This window comes from Babylonia areolata, chromosome 26, assembly GCF_041734735.1.
Source record: "Babylonia areolata isolate BAREFJ2019XMU chromosome 26, ASM4173473v1, whole genome shotgun sequence".
Lineage (NCBI taxonomy): Eukaryota > Metazoa > Mollusca > Gastropoda > Neogastropoda > Buccinidae > Babylonia > Babylonia areolata.
Window position 1 is genome coordinate 33331589 of NC_134901.1, and position 27322 is coordinate 33358910.

Here is a 27322-nt window from a genome sequence, read left to right on the forward strand (position 1 = left end):
TCAGGGCAAATAAGACTATGCCATGCTGAGGAAGTAAGCCCTTCTGCTTAATTTATCATCCCCAGATTTTTAAAAATCCTAAAAATGGAGAGAGAAAAAAAAGTACTTCAAAGCCAAACAAAAAATACATGAAAAGGCTCTATTGGCAAATAACACTGCAGAATGGACAGCAAGTGCCGATCCCAATGTTTACAATTTCACTACCTAATCGCCAGAGCAAAGCAGCACAGATAGTACATCATAGAATGCAGAAAAGAGAAAAAAAAGTGTCAAGGCTTGTTGAAAAAAGAAAGGGGAATAGATGAGAAGGCAGAAAAAGCAGACAACAGTGAAGGAAGAAGAAAAAAAGAAGATAGAAATAAAGAGAGCAATAGAGGAAATTTCTAGCACTGATTTTCCAGGAGGTGGGGATACTAATTATACTGAAAGACCTCCAGCATTCTCAAATATTATTTGGTTGAGATTTCCATAATGTACATAAATTACAAATAGCTAAAACCAAATCCATGCACTCAATAAACAAACTGAAACGAACTAAAAATGTAATGTTTGTAAGTATGTATTACTTAACTTACTTTTTCCTTTTTGCACTTACTGCTGACTTTGCACACACACACTGCTAACTCATACACACACACAAACTACTACATGTGCATGGACATGGAAATGTACATTTACATAGAAATGTAATCATCCCCCCCTCCACCTACCCCCGCCCCCAGCAAACATACACAGATTTCACAAACACCTGCAAACACTTCCCCTGCACGATTACAACCCTCTCCATCCAAGTATTTCATGAAGGATCCAATAACTGCTCTGGGTGTGGACAGGGAACACCAAACTGCCGACAAAGTTTGCGTAACATTTTTTCATATTCCTTGTTCAACCTTGATGACTGTTGCAGTGTGTACTTCAGATCTTCCAGTTCGTCAAAAAACCCTGTAACAAGAAAGGTGATGATATAACAACAATGCAGATGATGCTCACACCTTCCAGACAAGGAGCTCATGGCATTTACACACACACAAAAAGTTACACATACATACACAAATACTCAAGAACAAAAAAACAGACAAACAAGCACACGCACACACATATGCGTGTGTGTGCACACAAACAAACACAACCAACAAAAGTGGCCTCTTGTGGACCTGAAATCTGACAGCATTGATTCTGAAATCTTTTTTTAAGTTCAATTCAACAACAAAACAAAAACCCCCAACTGAAATCACTTTGTATGTTCTTGCTGTTTGGAAAAGAGAATACTTGATTAATATGATTTAAAGAGAGGGTATCAATTAAAACACATTCAACCACACAATGAATAAATATTCTGAGTAAGCTCAAACATGTATGATCATTTTACTATCCCATTATTACATATGTATTTTCAGGGGAAGTCCCCTAAGCGCGTTGGGTTACGCTGCTGGTCAGGCATCTGCTTGGCAGATGTGGTGTAGCGAATATGGATTTGTCCGAACGCAGTGACGCCTCCTTGAGCTACTGATACTGAGTTTTGGTCAGCCTTGTCTATACTGGTCTGTGCAAATCTTGAGATAACAGCCTGCATGTGGCCGTGTGCCTTAGGCGATGGCAACATCTGCTTTACCACCAAGTTAAAAGATTTTATAAAATAATCAAGATTTATATAAAAAAAAATTATTTAAAAAAATATATAACCCCCCCCCAACACACACACACAAATGATTTAAACTGAATGACCCTATTGCAGGCCAAGTTTCTGCCGGCTGAGCCCTTTGAACACAATCTTAGCAGATGTGGAGAAAGTGGATAGATTGCTTTGTGCTTAAGATGATGGCAACGTCTCCTTTACCACAGACTTGAAAGAGTTTCTTAAATGCCTGAAATATACCAAAATAATATGATTTAAAAGGCATTTCTTACCTCTAATAACGCTACCGAATTTTCATGCTTAAAAAACGTGTTAGATATTAATTTTTGAACGTCATTTGGGTATCCAGACTGGCGGTGTTGGTAAGACTGTTAGCTATCACCCAAACATGCTACGTTTGAATCTGCTTTCATACCTCATATTTTTCAACCTGAAGCTTTATTAATTCAAAAACCGAACAAATTTTAATGACTTCAACTCTTTTAGATTAGATTTCATTTATATTTTTATTTATCATATTTTATGTGTGTATCACAAGTGAGACTTGAAGGCCTTGCCTCTCATCTTTTTTTTATTTTCATGAGTAGGCACACACACATTAAAATTAATGACTACATCTGTACTGAGACAAGATAAACAGCATGGGCAAAATAACACTGATATAACAAAACTGTTCAGCCATCAAGCATCTTTCTCCTTCTCTTATAATATAACCTGCAAAAACTTGAACACTGACCATTTGGGGGGCAGAAAAATGAAAATATTCATACACATTAAGGAAATATAGGCACAGACCAGTCTGCACAATCTAATGATCTGGACGACTGGACCAAAATCAATGCACCAATCCTCATTGTGATCAAAACTTTTGTGATGAACATTTCTCACACCATTTCTGACCTTTCTGTATCAAATCCCTTTTTAGTTCTGACAGGTGAACAGCCTACAAAACTTGAAAAATACCTATGACAAATCACACAAATAAAATATGTAATAAGCTTAGCATTCACTTAACATTTAACGTAAAAAATAAAGGCCCACACAAGACTGGCCTGCATACTTATTTCTGAAACAAAAGCTTTCATTTTGTATTTTATTGTCTTGAGTGAAATATCATACCACCACCAAAAACAACCACCATCAAACAAACAAAAAAGAGAATAACATTCAGTGTCAACTCGCACTCCGTTGCTTGGAGAATTCTATGGTACTGTATTACTTTCTGTCACAACAGATTTCTTTCTGTGAAATTCGGGCTGCACTTCCTGGAGAGTGTGCATGCTACCACAGTGCAGTGCTACCCTTTTTCAAGCATCAGTCTCTCAATTTTTTACAAAAAATATCACATCTGCCATCACTGTTCAGCCAGCAGCTCAGGTCTCTAAACAATACTAGATATGAGCATAACTGAATTCTGACTTGACAGTACCGTGAACAAATTTCACATGGTCTGTTTTGATAAACTCATTGAAGGCATGTCTGCAGAATCTCCCCACCTCTCTTTTTAAAAAAAAGTCATCTACTCTGATAATCACACTCAACACTTGTTTGACGACCCATGTGTTATCCGTTTGTTTATTTGACCTGACCTTATTTTCAGAAGATTTGAAAGTACTTTTTCCTCTTTCACTCCAAAAAATGACAGAAAACAGGCTGCAGCAGAGTCTGTTCCAGTAATAATCACCACACATCAATTTAATCTCAGGGTCTTTCCATCCAGCTTCAAACCCAGGAGAAAATCTGAAAAATAAGGTACTATGAAAAGCTGAAAAGATACTGGGATTGCTTGACTGTCAGTAAGAATGGCTCCAACAGTTGTCTAGAGATCAGTTTATTATTTATTTTCAGTGGATCAAGTTGTACCTGTCTCCACCCCCCCCCCCCCCCCCCCACCAACCCCCTTCCCCCTCAATCCTCTCACCCATATCTGGAGCCCCATGAACCTTCAGCTCACCTTATCGAAGTCAATCAGTTCTTGTCTTACCTTGTCCAAGCCTTTCAGTTCCTGTCTCACCCTGTCCAAGCCTTTCAGTTCCTGCGTCCATGCCCTTCAGTTCCTGTCTCACCTTGTCCAAGCCTTTCAGTTCCTGTCTCACCTTGTCCAAGCCTTTCAGTTCCTGTCTCACCCTGTTCAAGCCTTTCAGTTCCTGCGTCCAAGCCTTTCAGTTCCTGCGTCCATGCCTTTCAGTTCCTGTCTCACCTTGTCCAAGCCTTTCAGTTCCTGCGTCCATGCCTTTCAGTTCCTGTCTCACCTTGTCCAAGCCTTTCAGTTCCTGTCTCAGCTTCTTGTTCTCTTTGCTCAGCTTGTTTCTCTCCTCCACCACATCCCTCAGCACCCAGTCGTCAACACAACCTGTCACACAAACATCATCACCAGTATGTGTCTGTGTGTGTGCCACAAGGTTCTGGTGAAACATTGTAATCATCATCACATGGAGAGAAAACACTATTCACTGCTGCATCACATATCTGGATATTGCAAGATGATGATGCTTGTCAGGGTGATAGTAAGAGACCCTATGAAAGAGACCCTACAGTTCATCCAGGCATTATTTCTTTACTTACTTCTACTGTCATCACTATCACCATTCCTCAACACTGAAGTTATGATTATTCCTACCAAGCATTTCCCTCTAACACTGGCCAAACAAATCCCCACTTTCCAACCAAAAACACCATCTCAAAAATCAAAAGTAATTCTGCTAGATGAGAAAAATCATACAAGTACAGAGTAAATTATTTCCACATAAGCAAAAGAAATCACATGGTACAGAATCATTCTGAACTGTTTTATAACAAAAAAGTGAAATGTGTATTTTATTACAAAAAACAACATATATATATATATATATATATATGTGTGTGTGTGTGTGTGTGTGTGTGTGTGTGCACATATATATATATATAAATTATATATATATATATATATATAAATTATATATATATATATATGCAGTTCTACAATACTGGACACATTTTCAGGACATGCAATACAAAAATTAAAAGTTCAAGAAAACATGTCAAAAGGGTACAGGTTCTGTGTCGGTCATCAGTCATTGAAACAATTTTAAAATGACCCATCGATGTGGCAGCCAGTCGAAAACTTGACTTATTCTTTTTGACTCACTTGTGTAAACAAAGTGAGTCTATGTTTTAACCCGGTGTTCGGTTGTCTGTGTGTGTGTGTGTGTGTGTGTGTCTGTGGTAAACTTTAACATTGCCATTTTCTCTGCAAATACTTTGTCAGTTGACACCAAATTTGGCATAAAAATAGGAAAAATTCAGATCTTTCCAGTCATCTTGTTTAAAACAATATTGCACCTCTGGGATGGGCACAAAAAAATATAAAAAAGAAGCCAAATTATATGCAAACTGAATTTACTGTTATATTTGTATTTTTTATATTCTCTAAACTTGGCACTTTGACCTGATATTCTGACACAACAACAAGAGCAGTCTTTTTTTATCATTTTTTGTTCAAACAGGAACTTCTTTTGCTAAGCATGGAAGTTATATTTATTTTGCATGTCTTTGGTGCAGATAGTAAAAAAGGGAAATTAATCAGTAATCTAAGGGGGGTGATTTGCTTTAAACTGATCTTTCTCATCTTAAACATTACATTTTGAAATTATACTCAATACATAAAAAGCTTGTGTGTTTTACTCTCAATGTACAGGGCTTTCACTATGTTCATTCGCCCAAGTGGTCTTTTTCGGAAAATACTAAAATCAATACAACGAGTGGACTTTATAGATCTATTGGCTGAGCCCTGAAGGTCATGGGCAAAAATCAATTGCGTACACATATTTATACGTATATACATATTCAAAGCGCATCCTCATATTCTTCGCGAATGCAAACGATGCCATTTTGTTTCAAGTTGTTGGCCTGCCTGTTCAATCCTATATTCAATGGACAATACACGACAACATGTGATGGAAAGTTGGAGAAGGAGACCGTTAAATATTTATTCAGAGAAAGATTTGTGAATGCCTCATCACTTACTGGATTATGCCCCAAACTGCCATAAAAATATCCACAGAATCAGTCGGAATTCACAGTTAAAAATAATAAACCATGAGAGTTAATGCCCTTGAACTGATGAAATGTAAAAATTTCCAGTCTTGACTTTTCACAAAATGAAGTCCTTTTCACTTCATATGACGTTTAGAAGTACTTGTACTTGGCTGTACATGGTATTAGTTTAACAAAATACTCAATTTTCATATCAACTTTAAACAAGAGAGGCAAGGCCTTCAAGACTCACTTGTGACATGCACTTTCTTCAACAATTGAATCAAAACACACAAAAAATCAATTGCAAAACAAAAGTCATGTGCATCTCCCAACAGAAAATACAGACCACACAAAGTTGTGTTGGATTTCACACTGTTTATCTTATTTTTATTTTTTTCACTTTTTTTTTCAAAATTATAGTCACAAAGGAAAAAAAAATCACACTTGCTTTTGTTTAAATGAAAGAGGAAATGCACCTAAGTGTGACCAACATACAGACACACACAAGATAGGTAATAAAGTTAAGTTACATTTTATACATGTATAAATATATAAGATGTAACTGTACTTTTTGTTAAACTATTATGTAATGCATTATAAGCTTAATCATAGAGAAAACAACAAATATAATGTGAAAAAGCTCAATATGGGTATTAACAATGTGCCTGTGTGCTTTATGATTACAATTAGTATTAGAAAAAATTACATGCACAACACATTTTCATCATATTGCAGATTTTTGTGATAACCCTGATTCAGTAAGACTCAACACACACACACACATATATTTATAATTACTTCATAATCTAGACCATTTTTTAAAACACTCTTTTTCTGATGTAAACTTCAAAGTCTTACATACACCTATTTGAGTATGCAGCTGCATTACATGCTCACACATGAAAATAAAAATTTAAATGATAAATATAGGTCAGTTACATTTTATACATGTATTTATATAAAATACATTTAATAAATATCTATGTATCCTTATGTATAAAGATTTTTTCTTGTAATCTCTCTCTCTCTGTATAAATTCTGCTGTGAGATGTGTTCGATACTGGTTAAAACTTTTAAAAATGAACGAAGATAGACTACCACAGAAATCTTATATGTTGTATGATTTAGATGTTAGAGGAAAAAGAAACTGGGCTTCAAATATACGAACTTGTCTATGTGAATTGGGATTTGAATATGTATGGGAATATCAAGGAGACGGTAATGAGAATATGTTTCTGAAATCTTTTCGTCAATGTTTAATAGACTGTAGATGGCAAAACTGGGAAAGTCATGTCCAATCCAGTGATCGATTTTGTTCCTATAGAGCTTATACTTCTACACATTTAGTTAAAAATTATCTTTTGCTTAATATTGACAAACACTTACGATTCATATTAACACGATTTAGATTTGGTATTTCTGAAATCAATTTGCACAGGTATCGCTATAAAAATGTTAATCATTTAGAGAACCTGTGCCCTTTGTGCAAAGAGTCAACGGAAGATGTTCATTTTGTTCTGAAGTGTCCCATATTGCATAATATTTGTTTCAAAGAAATATTATGAACGCCCTTGTTTGTTTAAGTTTTGTCTATTGATGGCATCATCTGATGACGGTGTTATAAGAAATCTCGCATTGTACTTATATAAAGCTTTTAAGTTAAGAGAAATAGTATTGTCCTAATTTCTATAGTTTAATTGTGTAAGCAGTTGAATGCTTATTGCCAGTTACGGTAATGTATACATATCTTGTTATCGCCCCTCATTCATATGGGGCTATGGCCTTAATGAATAAATCATCTGCGTCTCTGTGTGTGTGTGTGTGTGTGTGTGTGTGTGTCATGCACCTCTAATTCAGTAAATACATTCCACATTTGAAACTATTCTGTGTTCAAAACATGTGTACACAAATACATAATAATAATAATAATAATAATTATTATTATTATATATATATGTGTGTTTATATATATATATATATATATATATATATATATATAAACACAACAAACTTTCATTTATATCTATTATCCTCATGAATAAAGAATTTCCTCTTGTAATCTCTGTCTGTCTCTTTCTCATACGCATCTAATTCAGTAAATACATTCCACATTTGAATCTATTTTGTTACAGAACCTCACACACACACACACACACACACACATGTGAGCACAACAAACAACTCTTTCATTTAATAAATATTTATGTATCCTCATGTATAAAGATTTTTTTCTTGTTATCTCTCTCTCTCTCTCATGTGTGTGTGTGTGTGTGTGTGTGAGCGAGTTTGAAGAAATTCAATATCAAAGTTCAAATTCACAAGACATGTCATAGTATTCATATCTATATTAAATTGTATGATATGAATAATATTGATTAAACCCACACATGTTCTGATCTTGATTATAAAGATGATATCAAGTTGACTGGATCTGTTGTTCAGGATAGCTGTGTGTCGTTTTCGTAGTGCAGGCCCGGGGTAGTCTGCCGCTGATGCAGAAACTGGGCCAGTGGGGACTTGTCAGACTGGTCAGTTTTGAGGCTGACTGATTTCATCAGTGGTTGCTGTCTATGCCGTTGTTGTTCTTCTTTCCCTTCTCTACTGCCTTAATGTGTTGTCGAACACAGTGTGTAACAAGCATTGTCTGCTACAAGCATGACTGACATCAGTCTCGGGGTAAATGACACCCCATTTTGCCAACTAATTATATAGTTTTAAAGTTGATGTGAAAATTGAGTATTTTGTTAAACTAATAACATGTAGAGCCAAGTATGAGTACTTCTAAACGTCGTATGAAGTGAACAGGACTTCATTTTGAGAAAAGTCAAGACTGGACATTTTTACGATTATCAAGGGTATTAACTCTCATGGTTTATTATTTTTAACTGTGAATTTGGACTGATTTTGTTCATGTTTTTATGGCAGTTTGAGGCATAATCCAGTAAGTGATGAGGCGTTCACAAAACTGTCTCTGAATAAATATTTAATGGTCTCCTTCTCCAGCTTTCCATCACATGTTATCGTGGGGGTTAGGGGGTGCACGGGAGGGGTAGTACCTCTAGAGGGGGGGCTTGTCACGCTCTTCCGGGAGTGGTTCGTCCTCTGTTGGTCCCCACCAGCACCCAGCTCTCACCTATGGGTCCTAGAAGCTGCTAGCATGCAGCAGCGCCCAACCCCCAGGCAAAGGCTTTGACAGGTTGGCTAAACTAAGTGAGGGTAGCCGACGGGTCTCAAACCCTTGGTGAGTTAGGGCTTGTCTACCCAAGCATGTGAAGACTGGATCCGGCGGACTCTGCGGTAGAAACCTTCATGGTTCAACGGAGAGGAAGGTGGTTGCAGCAGAGCACTGTGGAGTGCTGAGGGCAGGATGAGGCACATAGGACATCCCGGTCATCCACTGCATCCGTTTCCATCTCCAGTCGTCTTGACCTCGTCTTGCCACTGGATACAGACGGTCTCGGACAAGAGAGTGAGGTCAACGGTGCGCAACTCCTCCTCACTATAAACAAAGTCATCGCGCAAGTCATCAGTCATCCTTCATCCCACACCATCATTTTCCCCAAGCCCTGTGGCGACAGGCGAGCGACGAAGTGACAGGTGTGGGTACACTGGCAGTCGTAGCCACGGACCTGCACACAAGCAGCTCGGGCCATAGGGTCGTTTTTCACCGACTGGAGCAGCGTTAGAGATCGGCAGCCCCCTGAGCGACTGAGCAGCCCTCTTCAGGACAGCACTGCTCACCTCCATGGCATGAGGAGGGGGCTAGAAAAGGTGCCCTAAACATTGCCTGCTCCACACCACCCTAGTCAGCATACCACGGCTGATGGGGACCCTACTCAAGCGGTCGACACCCAAAGGAAAGAAAGAAGAAAACAAGGAGCACCCCATTGACCATTGCCACATGGAACGTGTGTACGCTTCTGGACAGAGGCAACTCAGCCAGACCACAGAGACGCACAGCGCTCATTGCGAGTGAATTAGCCAGGTACAACATCAACATCGCTGCCTTAAGTAAGACCAGACTGGCAGAAGAAGGCGAACTCTGTGAGCGAGGCGCAGGCTACACCTTCTTTTGGAGTGGTCGCGGACCTGAAGAGAGATGTGAGGCTGGAGTTGGCTTTGCAGTGAAGACAACCCTCGTTGGCAAGCTGGCTGGCCCCCTGAAAGGAGTGAACGATCGCCTGATGACGATGAAACTCCCTTTATGCAACGGGAAGAAGTTTACCACCATTGTCAGCACCTACGTGCCCACCATGACCAACCCAGATGAGATCAAGGACAAGTTCTACGAGGACCTGAACACTGTCATCACCACTGTTCCCAATGCAGACAAGCTCATCATTCTTGGTGACTTTAACGCGAGAGTTGGTTGTGACAGCACCTCCTGGGAAGGCGTGATTGGGAACCATGGGGTTGATAACTGTAACAGCAATGGCCAACTACTTCTCCAGACATGTGCCGAGCACGACCTTCTTATCACAAACACCATCTTCTGCCTCCCTACCCGTAACAGGACGTCATGGATGCATCCTCGCTCTGGGCATTGGCATCTCATCAACTTTGTCATCGTCAGGAAGAGGGACAGGCAGGACGTACGAGTCACGAGGGCCATGTGCGGCGCCGAGTGCTGGACAGACCACCGCCTTATCGTCTCCAAGCTCAACCTCCGCATCCAGCCCAAGAGACGGCCTCAGGGCATGAAAGCACTCAAACGCCTGAATGTGAACAAGCTGGAGCTAAGCAACATCAAGCAGAGCTTTGCTGACACCCTGGAGGAACGCCTTGAGTCCACCGTGCTGGACAACCAGAATGTGGAGGCAGCATGGGGCGCACTGCATGAGACAGTGTACAACACTGCCATGGAGTGCCTGGGGCCTTCTGTCAGGAAGCACAAAGACTGGTTTGATGAGAACTGCACTGAGATCAAGCAGCTGCTAGAAGACAAACACCAAGCCTACAGAGCCCACATTGAAGATCCCAAGTCACAGTCAAAGAAAGACATACTGAAGAGCGCACGCAGCACCATCCAGCTGAAGTTGCGGCAGATGCAGGATTCCTGGTTGAGCAACAAAGCTGATGAGATCCAGGGCTTTGCAAACAGGAATGACATGAAGAACTTCTACAACGGCCTGAAAGAAGTCTACGGTCCCACCACCTCCGGATCTGCTCCACTCCTCAGTGCTGATGGTTCTACCCTGATCACTGACAAGGACGGGATCCTTGAGAGATGGGCTGAACACTTTGACAGCGTACTGAACCGCCCCTCCACCATCAATGATAAAGCCATCGACCGACTCCCCCAGGTGCCAGTCAGTGAGTCGTTGGATGCCATTCCAACTTTGGAGGAGACCCAGAAAGCTATCCGCCTGCTATCCAATGGCAAAGCCCCTGGCTCAGACTCCATTCCAGCTGAGGTCTACAAAGAAAGTGGTATGGCGCTGACTGAGAAGCTTCATCAGCTGTTCCAGCTCATCTGGCAGCATGAGGCAGTTCCACAGGACTTCAAAGACGCTTCCATCATACACCTATACAAGCGCAAAGGAAATCGTCAGGCCTGTGACAACCATCGTGGAATATCCCTGCTGTCCGTCGCAGGCAAGACTCTGGCCAGAGTGCTACTCAACCATCTCATAGCGCACCTTGAGCAAGGTCTCCTACCAGAGAGCCACTGTGGCTTCCGGAAAGAACGCGGGACTATCGACATGGTGTTTGCTGCCAAGCAGCTCCAGGAGAAGTGTCAGGAACAGAACGCCGACCTTTACTCCACCTATGTTGATCTGACCAAGGCCTTCGATACTGTTAGCAGTGATGGCCTTTGGAGAATCATGGCGAAGTACGGGTGTCCCAGAAAGTTCATCACCATCATACGGCAACTACACGATGGGATGCTGGCCCGAGTCCAAGACAACGGAGAGACTTCAGAACCATTCCCTGTCTCCAACGGAGTCAAGCAAGGGTGTGCTCTTGCCCCCACTCTGTTCAGTCTCATGTTTTCAGCCATGCTGACAGATGCCTTCAGAGACGCTGACGTAGGCATTGGCATCAGGTACCGCACAGATGGCTCACTCTTTAACCTCAGGAGGCTTCAAGCAAAAACCAAGGTGAGGACAGACACCGTCAACAACTTCCTGTTTGCTGATGACCGCTCTCAACGCTGCCTCCGAAGCTGACATCCAACACAGTGTCGACAAGTTCTCTGCTGCCTGTGATAATTTTGGCCTCACAATCAGCACAAAGAAGACTGAGATGATGCACCAGCCAGCTCCAGGAAAGCCTTACGTTGAACCAAGCATCTTCATCAACGGGCAACGACTGAACGCAGTGGACAAGTTCATATACCTGGGCAGTACACTCTCTCACACAGTTGTCATCGACGACGAGGTGAATGCCAGACTCGCCAAAGCCAGTGCTGCCTTCGGCAGACTCCATAAGAACGTTTGGAACAGGAGAGGCATCACCCTGGAGACGAAGCTCAAAGTATACAAGGCCATAGTTCTCACCACACTGCTCTATGGATGTGAATCATGGATGGTCTACAAACGCCACACCAAAAAGCTGAACCACTTCCACACCACCAGCCTCAGAAAACTTCTCAGCATAAAGTGGCAAGAGAAGATCCCTGACACAGAGGTGCTCACTCGTGCAAACCTGCCCAGCATCTACACCATCTTGATGCAGGCCATGTAGTTCGCATGCCAGACCACCGGCTCCCCAAGAAACTGCTGTACGGCGAACTCCAACATGGCAAGCGCTCCCATGGAGGCCAAAAGCAGCGCTTCAAAGACACTCTGAAAGCTTCTCTGAAGGCCTTCAACATCAGCCACGACACATGGGAGCTGAATGCAATGGACAGACCAAAGTGGCGTTCAGCTGTCCACAAAGGCGCCAAATCCTGTGAGGCCAACAGAATCGCTGCAGCAGGGCAATGCAGACAGGCCAGGAAAAGCAGTGCCAGCAAGTCCTCGACAGCCGCCACCATCCCCTGTCCACACTGCGTCAGAACCTTCCAGGCGCGGATTGGCCTGATCAGTCATCTGCGCACCCACAGAGCCCAACCCACCCACCCCTAGGATGACTAGATGGTCCTCGTCGATCCCGACGGACGAACCACGCCACACATGTTATCGTGTATTGTTGATTGAATATTGGATTGAACGGGCAGGTCAACTACTTGAAACAAAATGTCGCCCTTCGATGTTGCGAGCACGTGCTTTGAATATGTATAAATATGTGTGCGCAATTGATTTTTGCCCATGACCTTCAGGGCTCAGCCAATAGATCGTAGTACTGATTTTAGTATTTTCTGAAAAAGACCACTTGGGCGAATGAACATAGTGAAAGCCCTGTATACTGAAAGTAAAACACACAAGCTTTTTATGTGTTGAGTATATTTCAAAATGTAATGTTTAAGATGAGAAAGATCAGTTTAAAGCAAATTAACCCCCCTAGCATTAATTACAGATTAATTTCCCCTTTTTACTATCTGCACCAAAGACTTGCAAAATAAATAACTTCCATGCTTAGCAAAAGAAGTTTCTGTTTGAACAAAAAATGATAAAAATGACTGCTCTTGTTGTTGCGTCAGAATATCAGATCAAAGTGCCAAGTTTAGAGAATTAAAAAAAAAAAAAAAAAAAAAAAAATATATATATATATATATATATATATATATATAAAACAGTAAATTCAGTTTGCATATAATTTGGCTTCTTTTTTTAATTTTTTTGTGCCCATCCCAGAGGTGCAATATTGTTTCAAACAAGATGACTGGAAAGAACTGAATTTTTGCTATTTTTATGCCAAATTTGGTGTCAACTGACAAAGTATTTGCAGAGAAAATGGCAATGTTAAAGTTTACCACGAACAAAACACACATACACACACACACACACAGACAACCGAACACCAGGTTAAAACATAGACTCACTTTATTTAAACATGTGAGTCAATAAAACTATAAAACTCGAATGAACATAAAAGAGAAATTGAATTGACCGTGTCAACCAGGTGTAACTAAACTTGTACGTCTATCTAGATCCAGAGAAAACAGCTAAATGTTGCAGTGTGATTGTGGCAATAGCGACGTCTCCTTTACCGCGGACTTAAAAAGAATTTTTAATTGCCCTTAAAGATTTTTTGAATGCCCAAGATACACCAGAATAATATGATTTAAACAGCGTTCTCACTGCGAATACCACAATCGATTTATCGCCCTTTAAAAAAGCATGTTTAAATGTTATATTTTTGAACGTCAGTTAAGGAGCCATGATAGTGTAATGGGTAAGACAGTTTCTTCTCATCCGAACACGCGGGGTTTGAATCTGTCGTTAGGATTTTTTTCTTTTCTTTTTCTTTTAACCCAAAGCTTTATAATAACAAATATAGAACACATTTAAATTAGATTTTTTTTAAAGTGTATCACAAGTGAGCCTTGAAAGCCTTGCCTCTCTTCGTTTTTTGGATAAAATCGGTCAAGCTGACAGCACTTTTGTAGATTTCTCTTATTCTCCTGCAAAACAATCACAATTGCTGTTTCAGACTGAAAAATCTGAATATATAATTGTTACTGTTCTCTGAAATTTGACATCTAGCAGACGAACACTGTGAAAAAAAACAAAAAAACAAACTTGAACCGAGCCAGGAGACCTTACATTTACATAAAGGCATCGTCGCTTGCAAATTGTTAACTGTTGTGGAATACAGTGCCAATTTTTCTTTTTACTCTCCTGCTAGTCTCATTGTTGTAAATTGAGAATGGCTTCGATACATGCAGAAAATTTTGCAGTAAGAAATCATCATCTGCATCAATGAGCATGATGCTGAAAGGAACTGCCTACTGTCAAAAAAGACTGAATTAGTTTTACAGAACAGCTGGAGTGTCTTCCATTCTGCACATGTCTGAATTTCAGAAATTTCTATTTCTATGCCTATATTCCATTGATGTTATGCAAGAGTGTGAGCCTTTCAAGTAAAATCAAAATCCAATCAAGATATATGTACAAGCGCACTTTAAAGTGCATGACCATTTTTATTTTGTCATTTTTCGTATTCAGGGCATATTTCTGTTTCCATAACCAAACGTACATATACTGATCTTTTTTCCTGTGTATACACAAGAACGGATTAAAACAGGTCCACACATTATGCTGGCATGTTACTTATAGGGCATTTTAGAGACATTTTTCAACTGTGAAGATTTGAATTTCCACAGACAAAAGTGTTTTTCTAGTACACTGGTATTCGACAAATGCAAGTGACGGTGACACTGTAGATCTGACTTTCAGTTGTATTGCTTTGCTTTTCGTTATGCTTTTTCCTTCACATCAACTGGACCATAATGTAAACATTTACTATCCAGAGCAGTTAAATAAGTCAGTGTTTCAACATTAAAGAATAAAGTTTAGTAATGACTGTTGTATTTTCCCTGTTCATCATAGCATAACAAACATTAGCGCATAGTCTCTTTACACACACACACACATATATATATATAGAGAGAAAGATAGATAGATAGATAGACAGATAGATAGATATATAAACCTGTATGCACCTGTCTGTCTACCTTCATGACCAAGAAAGGAAAGCAGTACATACTTTTGTTTTCATGGATTACATGTTTGAAATTGTATCAAATGTATCAGTGATAAACAATCAACAATAAACAAACAAAAAATCACATATTTTATTTGACTGTTCAACTCAAACATTTCATACAGAATGGACTGCAACAAAATTCTTGTTCTGTTCAGGGCAACAGGGGATATCTTGCTAATTTGTTACAAGCATAGATTTAGTTCGAGCTCTACCCATAAGCCCTTTCTGGCATTTTGTTATAATTTGTATGCTGATTCTTATATTTGCTATTGTAATTTTTTTTTTTTTTTTTTTTTTTAATTATAAATGTTCAGTCATTGTGAATGATCATTCTGACATAATCAAAAGCTTAACCATATATAAAAATGATCAATGTTAAATATAATGCTAGTCATAAAAAGGATTTGTGTTGTAAAAGTTGTTAAATATGTGCAATCACAAAGTGGATGTTAGTCTGCAAGGAACTTTTCTAAATTATTGAAAATCAGATGCATTACATGACCAATAAAAATCACTAAAAGAAAGAAATACATTTAACCTTTTTTTCTTCTTTAGCATGCAAGAAATAAAAATATTTCTTTAAAATCTCAGGCAGAGAATGTCCTAAATGACAAAACATTCAAACTGTAAAAGGAAAAACATCTCATCCACAAATTCTAGTGCCATGTAATGTGCTTAATTTACCATGATAAAAAAACAACAACTCTAAAACAGCACTACAAATCACAATACAGTTCATTCCTAGCACCAGTGTTTACAGCAGTCAAGTGCCAAACTACCTGAAAAACACCAGACTTTTCATAGTACAGAAACACACCCATCTCACAACTCTGCCGCTCTGTTGTCTTCCCTGTGTGTCTGGGTCCTCTCAACGCCCACAGCTGCCTCTCCAGCACAGTTATCTTCTCCTGTTCCTCTTTTAACTGCTTCTCCAGTCCAATAATTTTCACCTGCAAACAGTAGAAAATATATTTACATCAGTTTATATCAGTATACTGAAATAAAAGGAAAGCATGACCTTAAGAGGGAAAGCTAACAAGTCAGTAAACTTTACACACATGCACAAGACAGAAAACATACATGCACACATACACATGCATAATATTGAATGAAGTTTGCACTCTTAACCCAAAACTTCACAACTTGTATAGACGATGATGATGATATAGATACTTATATGGCGCCTGTCTTTGGTCAGAGAACAAAGTCTAAGCACTTTACAAACATGGAGTCATTTGCACAACAGGCTGCCAACCTGGGCAGAGCCAATAGGCAGCTGTCACTGAGCGCTCACCATTCATTGCCTGTGTCATTCAATCAGGTTTCAGTCATGCACACATACAAACACAGACATGTAACATTCTACAGTTTTGGGGTGTGTGCATGCTGGGTATGTTCTTGTTTCCATGACCCACCGAATGCTGACATGGATTACAGGATCTTTAACTCAGGCAAGAAACCAGTGCTCTACCCATTTGACCACCACATATGTATAAAGGTACAAATGCACACCACCACATGTGTATAAAGGTACAAATGCACACCACCAACTCTTGCCATTTAAAAACAAGAAAAAAAATATGTTGTACTTGAGAGTACTTTGAACTATATTCACAAACTCACTATATTCTATATTCACCAACATGAGAGGTGAAGTGCACATGAGGTACAACAATCGAAAAGCACATTTCTCAAGCAACTGACAGGTACTCAACAAACTTCAAAGCAAAAACCAAAGCTCTCAAATCAACTGAAAGAGAGACTGCAACTAACCTGTCAAAAACAAGACCAAAAGTTGTCATCTTCACTGATGCTCTCGCTATCCCAAGATCACTCCAAAACCCCCTCCAAAAGCCAGATGAACTTGCCTCCCAACTGATGGACCTTGAATCCCAAAGAGTCCTGACACTGCAGTGGATGCCTGCCTGTTGCAGGGTCCATAGAAATGACAGCTGACAGACTGACAAAGTAGGAAGGACAGCTGGAACAGGAAAGCAAGCAGGTCTGTACACCAGAAGAAAAGACCACCATCTAACCCTTCCACAAGAGCCCAACAGACACTTACCACCATCCAACATGACCAAGTCATTCAGTTCACTCTCAGAACTGGGTGCAACAGAATGAACACCCACATGTTCAACAAAATGAAGACAGACACTCGAGAGTCGGGAGAGATGTCCAGGCCACTTGCAACACTGCCCACTGCACAACAGTCCACAACAGACGGTATGGCCAGACCAGTTCTGCTGAGCAACAAACAGTATGGAGACCTGAGGCCCCAGCTGAGGACTGCCACGTTCATACAGGCACTCAACATCCCCCCGCAGTGATCAAAGAATAATATACTTCCATGTTGTAACATCTAAAAGAAAAACTTCATAGATCAGACTTTATAATACTTTAATAATCACTATCACATGAAATCTACTTTTGAAATGAAAGCAACCCCAGGTTTTAGAATAAAACCAGTTCTGTGCTCCTGAATAAAAAGGCATTTGTGCTTTGAGATGAAAACACAAGCTTTAAAATATTACCACATTCATGCGTTGAAGAACACTTACAGTCATCTCTGAAATTGTCTCGGCTTGTGTCATGTTCTGCTTTACTTCCTTCTCGTATCTTCGCAGCAGCTGAGCATGCATGTTTATCATTCTGTAACAACAGAAAAGTTTTAAGATAACCACTAAACATCAATTAATTTTAATAAGGTCTAATCTCTCTCCTTTGTGTCCAGTCCCTCTTGTCTCTGTTCTCATATTCTGAGCATGTACTGTGATCACTGCTGTTGTGTAAGGTTGCATCCAATATCTAAATAAATGAACCAGTAATTTTTTTTTTTTGAGGGGGGGGGGGGGGGTAAAATTAATGAAACCAATAGTGAGGGTGGGGAGGGTGTCATAAAATCAGTAAGTTGTCTTCTGATCCAGTGTTCACCAGTGATCAGGGTTCAAGGCCCTACTTCAGCATGGCACTGTATCCTTGGGAAAGGCACTTTACTCCTATTTTCCTTGCACCAGCCAAGTGTAAGTGGGTACCTGATTAAGTTAGGGAAGGTTAAAATAGTGAAAGGAGAGAACTGGTCCCCTCCTTCCCATGCCCTGGACACAGTAGATAAAAATGCACCAGCTCATTGGCTGTAAAAGGCTATGGAACCTTTAACCTTTTTAACCTAAGCCTATAGAATGTTTTCTTTTCAATTTATTGAATATACAGTCCAAATAATGTTTTGGCATCTGAGGTAACACAAAAAGAAAAAAAATGCAAGGGTGAACAGATCTAGTCTACTGAACACAGCAGGTTAGTTGAAAACACTCTTGCTTTACTGGATTAAAAATATGATAATCCATAAACATAAGAGATGAACACAAACGCATAAACTTGTGATACTTAAAAAGGGTAAAACAAAACATGAAGTTAAACTACGAAGTATATCTGCACAATATCACCGCATCCTCCATACATTTTAACAAACTGCCTGCCTTGGGATGTGAGACTTACTTGCTTTTGCTGCACTGTTATATGCCAAAATGATGTATCTCTAATGTCCAATTTTCATTAGCAAATCACTGTTGATAGTTAAAAGGAAACGACCAACTTTGTTAATCCCTGACTGAAGATTGTTCTCATCCCTTGGACTTGTATGGTCTGTACTGTATGACTCATAGGCAGTGGGAAATTTCGAATTCACTTGCAGATGTGGTTGATCAAAATGATGTTGTCCAGCAAAGTTTGATCTTGGCTCAGTTTTAGAAGGTTTACAGCCTTAGAATTTGTTCCGGAAATACAGAAAGATATGGACACTGAGGAAGAAAGCCTGTGGAGTCATTATGATGATGATTCAGGACCAGATGTGGATAATGATAACAGTCACAACCAACTTCATGATACAGAGTGAAAGTAACAGTGATGTAAATTTTGTGTTGGAGACTGTTCAGTCTGCATCTGAAGCAGGCCAGGAGTAAAGTGACAGTGAACACAAACCAGTTGCCAGCACAAGCACTGTCACTCTACATATGTATCTAGGAAAGGGAAGGGGGATGAAGGAAGGGGTGGTCAGTCAAGCTTGCAACCACCGGGGCGGTGGGGGTGAAAGGGGGGTGATGGGGGCATGTGAGTTTCTTTTAATCAAGCTGTGGTATAATACTGGGCCATGGCACCCAACGAAAACAAATTTTGACTGGAAATACTGGAATTAATTGTGATGCAGAGAATTTTTAACCACTTGATTTCATGGACATATTCTTTGACTCGGATTTAAAAACAACAATAAGAACAATTATACAAAAGAATTATAATAGCTTCATCAGCCGCATAAAGTACAATGTACAAGCAATCATCATGCAAAATTTCAGGGAGATATCTTTGTATCTGAGGAAGGAATGCACTTAGGTGATGATGATCATGATGATATGGATACTTACACAGCACCTGTCCTCAGTTGGACACCAAGCTCTAAGCGCTTTACAACCACGGAGCCTTCCTGGGTTGAAGCTGACTGATGGCTGCCATTTGGACGCTAATCATTTGTTTCATGTGTCATTCAATCAGGTTTCAGTCATGCACACATAAACTCATACAGACATGCAACATTTTAAAATTTACCCAGCCATGTAGGCAGCCATACTCTGTTTTCAGGGGCATGCATGCTGGGTATGTTCATGTTTCCATAACCCACCAAACACCAACATGGATTACAGGATCTTTAACATGCGTATTTAATCTTCTACATGCGTATACACACGAAAGGGGGTTCAGGCACTAGCAGGTCTGCACATATGTTGACCTGGGAGATCGGAAAAATCTCCACCCTTTACCCACCAGGTGCTGTTACCGAGATTCAAACCCGGGACCCTCAGATTGAAAGTCCAACGCTTTAACCACTCAACTATTGTGCCCCAAACCCCAATTTTTCCGCAGCACACAGGAATGACAAAATTGTCCAAATGTTCAGCAGGCAAAGGGTTAAACTATGACATGCATTCTATCACTCTCCTATCCCCACCCCCTCACACACCCACTCAAGCATACAAACTAACTGTTCATGTTTCCATTCACAACAGCCATTAAAAATGGTGATACCATTTTATCTAAAGCCTTTTCAGCAACAGGCAACGATACAGTATGCTAAGAACAAAATAATACAAGAGTAACATTCTTGGTACTTATTTGTCTTGTCCAGATCAGCCTCTGTGGACTTATACTCTGGTCTGGATGGCAGCACTCCATAACCACTTCTGGAAGTCCAAAGCCGTACTTCAGTTTGTGTGCTGGAACTAAATTTCATATCACAGCAATTGAATTTAAAGATTTCTAAGCAATATATTGCATGATATATAGGAAATGCTTTGAAATGAAAAACACTATTACCACCACAAATAATCAACTTTCACACACATATGGACAGAGAATGAGTAAAAACCTCCCATGTAATAATAATTCTTCCACATCTATTGTCAGTTAGCCGGAAAGATATAAAATTGATGATGTATGTCTGGTAGGAATTACTTACCACACTGCAGGAGATTAATCACTCCTCATCTTCACAATGTTACAAAGTTTACTTGTATAGTTGTAAAACTACAACTACCACTAACAATAATAATGGTGATGTTAATGATACAAAGATGAGGATGACAAAATCAGAAATGCTTATACAGAGAAAGAGTAAGGGACATTAAAATATTCATACTGCACTTTGCTTTAATTTTGTTTTTAAATCCACATGAAAGTAAAATTAGCTGTTCTGTTTGGTACAACAAAAATGGACATTCCAACTGATGAAAAACGAAATGAAATCAGTACAATATTGTTAATAGCAAAACTGTCCATCTTCAAATTTAAATACGGCAAGCGCAAAAATCTTGGCCTTATCTTTGAATCAGAGCTCAGCCTACGTAACCTATGATCAGTATCCGTTAAGATACCACAACACTGAGTCAGGCCCACAAAAAATCCTGAGGGTAGTATTCAGTGTGCACATACATATTATTGTACTTAGGTGTAGAGCTTGTGGAGAGGGAGGGGATTGAGTGAGTAAAGGAGACACAGAGAGAGAGATAGTGACAGGGTGTGTGTGTGTGTATATACCATGCTTCTCTTTCAGGGAATATGATTTTGTGTGAAGCCATCATGTATGTGTAATATATGTTGCATGGTCTTGTAAGTGTTTGAACATGCCATTGGGAAGAAGACAGATTAAAAATATGAGAAAAAAAAAGAAAAGACAACAGAAAGGAGAAAAAATGATGGAAGGAACAAACAAACAAACAAAAAAAAACAAAAAAAAAAGATAAAAAAAACAACAACAACAACAAAAAAAGATACGAAAGAGAGAGAGAAAAAACAAAAACAAAAACAAAAAAACAAACAATCAGAAAGAACCTTCCAGGGATGCTGAAACTATCCTGCTCATTTGCAGAACTTTCAGGCATCCACTGATTTCTCCTAAAAATTAAAATTAAAATAAATAAAAAATTAGCTGACTGATGTTCAAAGAGCACAAGACCTACTCTCTGGTGGTGCAGTAGGCTCTTAGCAATGCTTCCATCTTGTTCTTTTCAACCAACACCCCCAGCTTCTCCTCCATGTCCTCTTTGGCCTGCTTCAGCTGACGCACCTTCTTCCACAATGCTGTATTCTCCGAGGTGAGCTGCAAAATTAGAAAAACAGTAAACAGCAAATTTATTCCAACATCATTCACAACTTTTTTTTTTCTTGTTTACATATATCTCATTATCAATTCAATCTGGTTTGCAGACAATCAACTTAAATATAGCATAATTCTGCTACAATGAGTATCAATGATTAGAGACCTGACACTGACTGAGCCAGGAACAGACTAAGAGTTAAGGTCATATGCAAATAAAGGGTCACAGATTTCAAATGGTGCTGGCAGACCTGATGAAAACCAAACTGCCTTTGTGCCTGTTTATGGTGTCTGTTAGATGATTATGATATCCTTGTTATGGAAAATCAAAGGAATTCACAATATTACTATAAATGATTATCTTCTAGATTTAGAATTAGACCTATCTAAAAATGCCAGACACTTGAATTCAGAATTTTTTCTCTCTCTTTTTTGTGACTGGGCATGCACTGCAAGAAAATAACAAGCTGAAAAATGCTGACATGGTTTAATGCTACATGTATTTTGTTTGTCAATAGTTACAAAAGTAGTTATCTGAAAAAGCTGCAGGGCATTGTTGGCATTCATCTGAATGAACTGCTTGCTAAGAACTAGAAAAAAAACAAGAAAACTTTTCTTCTACTTTGATTACCTTATGCTGTGAAAAAGTGTTTTCACAACATTCAGCTTTGAAACATTCAAAGCTGTGGCAAGTATGTGTGCAAAAAGCTGCAAGGTCAGCAACAGACATCTCACATGAGAGGGCATTAAGACTGATATGCTCTGACATGTAATATCTGAAAGCTGTGCAGATTTAAGATATAAGGAAAAATAACATCCTTTAATACCCTCCCATCCCATTGTTAAGATTCATCCTGTCAAATAATGAAATAAAAAACAGAGAGAAAATTAAAATCTTTAAAAATATGTTCTCCTGTAAACCTTTTGAGCATTCTGCGTAATCATTAGTTTACTGTAATTAATCAGATGTTAACCTAAGATGGAATCGAACCTTTCAGAAATGGGAATGGGGAAATATGAAATAATGCATTTCTTTGTAAAGATTTCCTTTTGCTAGGTTCTCTCCAAGTCTAAGAATTATTTTTCTCCAACTCTTGTTTTCATCAACATATGTGAGAAATTTATGTGTAGGCTTACTTGGGATGAATTTTTAAAGTAAGTTCTCTAGTCTTTGCCTTCAAAATTTAAAATTGGTGAGTCCAATAATTTCATTGATTCAGCAAAACAGAACATTGGTATGTTACAACTAACATAACTTGACAATGGTGATCCAGCAGATCTATACAATTTATTGTCAGGTCAGGTCATTAGATCTGCTACTGGTAACCTGAAATCCAGTACAACCTGTTCAGGGTCGGATTGCCGGCGACTAAACCGGCACTCCCATCGCTCCCTTCCAGGACTGGTGAGGTGGGTGGCTAGACACCCTTATGGAAATAAAAACGAGATCCATAAAAGGGCGTCGGCTCAGGAGAGCCACCGACGGCCATCTAGCTCCACTGTGCTGTGTGCATGCCACACGCAGTTGGCCCCCTGGGTGTGTCTACCCATGCATGCGAAGTCTGGATCCAGTAGAATCTGCGGAAGAAACCTGGTGGTGTGTGTCCATCGAGATCGATGATGACCATCGTTGTCATCCAGCTGGGGGATGGGGGGAGGGTGGTGGGGGGGGGGATGCTCATGAATCTATCTGTGAGTGCGCAGATGGCTGAATAGTCCAATCTGCGCACGAAATGTTCGCTGACAGTTGGGGCAGACAAGAACAGGCATATCATTGTCAGGGAGCTTGTTTGCCCGTGACTTTCTGGCCTGCCTCTTCTGAACAGCTGCAGCAGTCCTGTTGGCCTCGCACAACTTGGCACCTTTGTGCACAGCAGTGCGCCATTTGTCACGGTCCGCTGCAGATTCCTCCCAGGAGTCAGGGTTGATATCAAACGCTTTCAGAGAGACTTTCAGAGTATCTCTGAAGCGCTTCTTCTGACCTCCGTGTGATCTCTTCCCTTGTTGCAGCTCGCCATAGAAGAGCCTTTTGGGCAGCCGATGGTCTGGCATGCGCGCCACGTGTCCAGCCCAGCGAAGCTGGGACTGCATCAGGATGGTGAAGATGCTGGGAAGGGTGGCTTTTGCAAGCACCTCCGTGTCTGGGGTCCTGTCTTGCCACTTGATGTTCAGTAGCTTCCTTAGGCATGTTGTGTGGAAGTGGTTCAGCTTCTTGGCATGTCGTTGGTACACTGTCCAAGTTTCGCAGGCGTACAGTAGTGTGGGGAGAACTACTGCTCTGTACACCTTTAGTTTGGTCTCAAGACCAATGCCTCTTCTGTTCCAGACATTTGCATAGAGTCTACCAAAAGTTGCGCTTGCTCTTGCAATCCTGACGTTCACTTCATCGTCAATGGTCGCATTTTGTGACAATGTGCTGCCAAGGTATGTGAACCGCTCCACCACACTGAGTCTCTGACCGTTGACTGTGATGTTGGGCTCAACGTAGGGTTTCCCTGGGGCTGGCTGATGGAGAACTTCAGTTTTCCTCGTGCTGATGGTAAGGCCGAAGTTCCTGCTGGCAGTGGCAAATTTGTCCACGCTGAGTTGCATGTCAGCTTCAGATCCAGCGTTGAGGGCACAATCATCAGCAAACAAAAAGTCTCTGATGATGTCTGTCATGACCTTCGTTTTTGCTTGAAGCCTTCTGAGGTTAAACAGCTTGCCATCTGTTCGGTACTTTAGGCCAATTCCAACATCGCCATCTCTGAAGGCATCAGTAAGCATTGCAGAGAACATGAGGCTGAACAGTGTTGGAGCCAGGACGCAGCCTTGCTTGACACCATTTGTGACAGGAAAAGCAGCAGATGTTTCACCATTGTCCTGGACTCGAGCCTGCATGCCTTCATGGAATTGGCTGACCAAGGAAATAAATTTCCGAGGGCATCCGTACTTGGCCATGATCTTCCACAGTCCCTCTCTACTCACGGTGTCGAAGGCTTTAGTGAGGTCAACATAGGTGGAGAACAGAGCAGCATTTTGCTCCTGACATTTCTCTTGCAGCTGCCTTGCAGCAAACACCATGTCGGTGGTTCCGCGCTCTTTCCGGAATCCACATTGGCTCTCAGGCAAATGACCTTGGTCAAGGTGTGCTGTGAGGCGGTTTAGTAAGATCCTGGCAAGTATCTTGCCTGCGATAGAGAGCAAGGAAATGCCCCGATGGTTATCACAGGCTTGCCGGTTCCCCTTTCGCTTGTACAGGTGAATGATAGATGCATCTTTGAAATCCTGGGGGATCGTCTCTTCTTTCCACATGAGTGAGTACAGCTGATGGAGCTTCTCAGTCAGCACAGTGCCTCCATCCTTGTAGACCTCTGCTGGTATGGAGTCTGAGCCAGGTGCTTTGCCACTGGATAGCAGACGGATTGCTTTCTGGGTCTCAAGAAGTGTTGGCGGATCGTCCAGTGCTTCGTTGATGGGGACTTGTGGGAGCCGGTCTATGGCTTCATCATTTATGGAGGAAGGGCGATTTAAGACACTGTTGAAGTGCTCAGCCCAGCGTTTGAGAATTTTCTCCTTCTCGGTGATCAAGGTATTCCCATCTGCACTGAGGAGGGGGGATGATCCTGAGGTTGTGGGACCGTAGACTTCTTTTAAGGCATCATAGAACCTCTTCATATCGTGCCTGTCAGCATATCCCTGGATCTCATCGGCTTTGTCGCTCAACCACTTATCCTGCATCTGACGTAACTTTTGCTGAACAGTCCTGCGGATGGCATTGTACGCATCCTTTTTTGATGTGGACTTTGGGTTACTCAGGTGGGCTTGATGCAGACGGCGTTTCTCATCCAGAAGCTGCTTGATTTCCTCACAGTTTTCATCAAACCAGTCTTTGTGCTTTCTGGTCATGGGTCCCAGGGTCTCTGAAGCTGTACTATAGATCATCTCGCGCAAGGTCCTCCAGTCAGATTCCACATTCTGGTTGTCCAGAGAGGCGGATTCCAGACGATCTTCCAGCAGCTCCACAAAGGTCTGTTTGATGGTGATGTTTTTCAGCTGAGCAATGTTGAGCCGTTTTGGAGCCTTCTGGCCTTGGGGGCGTCTCTTGGGCTGGATTCGAATATTCAGCTTCGAGACTACAAGGCGATGGTCTGTCCAACACTCGGCGCCGCACATGGTCTTTGTCACACGTACATCTTGCCTATCCCTTTTCCTGACGATGACGTAATCGATGAGATGCCAATGCTTTGAGCGAGGGTGCATCCATGACGTCCTGTTACGGGTAGGGAGGCAGAAAACTGTGTTGGTTATCAGCAGTTCGTGCTCTGCACAGGTCTGAAGCAAAAGCAATCCATTTGGGTTACAGTGGCCCACACCATGCTTTCCAATCACTCCATCCCAGGAGATGTAGTCAGAGCCAACTCTAGCATTGAAGTCCCCAAGAATGATGAGCTTGTCTGCTTTAGGGATAGCAGCAATGACAGAGTGAAGGTCCTCGTAGAACTTCGCCTTCACTTCATCCGGGTTGGTCATGGTTGGGGCGTAGGCACTGACAATGGTGAGGTGCTTCTGGCCAGATGCCAGTGGGAGTTTCATGGTCATAAGCCTATCGTTGACTCCCTTTGGGATTCCTGCTAGCTTGCTGACAAGTGCTGTTTTTACTGCAAAACCAACGCCAGCCTCACGTCGCTCTTCGCTTCCTCGTCCACTCCAGAAGAAGGTGTAACCAGATCCCCGTTCACAGAGCTCACCTTCGCCTGCAAGCCGAGTCTCACTCAAGGCTGCGATGTCGATGTTGTATCTGGCGAGTTCGGATGCAACTAGTGCCGTTCTCCTTTGGGGTCTGTCCACGTTATCTCTGTCCAGGAGAGTCCTTATGTTCCAGGCACCAATGGTGAGAGGAACGATCCTTGTTTTTTTCTTTTCTTTCTCTTTGTTTCGACCGCTGATGTAGGGTCCCCGCCAGCCGCGGTATGCTGGCCAGGGCGATATGGAGCAGGCAATTTTTAGGGCACCTTTTCTAGCCCCTTCCTCATGCCAGGGAGGTGAGCAGTGCATTCCTAAAGAGGGCTGCTCAGACGCTCAGACGGCTGCCGAGCTCCATCGCTGCTCCTGTCGATGAAGAACGACCCTATGGCCTGAACCGCCTGCGTGCAGGTCTGCGGCTGCGACTGCCAGTGTACCCACACCTGTCGTTTCGTCGCTCGCCTGTCGCCACAGGACTTGGGGGTGATGAAATGATGAAGGATGAAAGGTCAGTATGGATGACTGATGACTTGCGCGATGAGTTTGTTTAAAGTGAAGAGGAGTTGCGCAACGTCGACCTCACTCTCTCGTCCGGGTCCACCAATTTCCAGTGGCAAGACTAAGTCGAGACAACTGGAGGATGAGCACGGATGCAGTGGATGACCAAGATATCCTTTCGGTGTCTCATCTTGCTCTCTGCACTC

General features: G+C 41.3%; 1 protein-coding gene across 3 annotated transcripts in view; it reads right to left on the reverse strand.

Moving 5' to 3' along the window:
* Positions 1-3567: 3567 nt before the first annotated feature.
* The window catches only part of LOC143300449 (uncharacterized), a 30436-nt gene continuing 6681 nt past the window's right edge, over positions 3568-27322 (reverse strand). Inside the window, exons 2-7 of one of the 3 annotated variants that reach the window (XM_076614129.1) lie at positions 21757-21896; positions 20410-20520; positions 19669-19749; positions 17809-17899; positions 16065-16197; positions 3568-3989 (exon numbers count right to left, since the gene is read on the reverse strand). In XM_076614129.1, the coding sequence (XP_076470244.1) occupies positions 3799-3989; positions 16065-16197; positions 17809-17899; positions 19669-19749; positions 20410-20520; positions 21757-21896 (747 nt within the window). In that variant the 3' untranslated portion in view covers positions 3568-3798. Of the gene's footprint in view, positions 3990-16026; positions 16198-17808; positions 17900-19668; positions 19750-20409; positions 20521-21756; positions 21897-27322 lie in introns of all 3 variants that reach the window. The other 2 variants (XM_076614131.1, XM_076614130.1) reach the window with 2 other exon arrangements.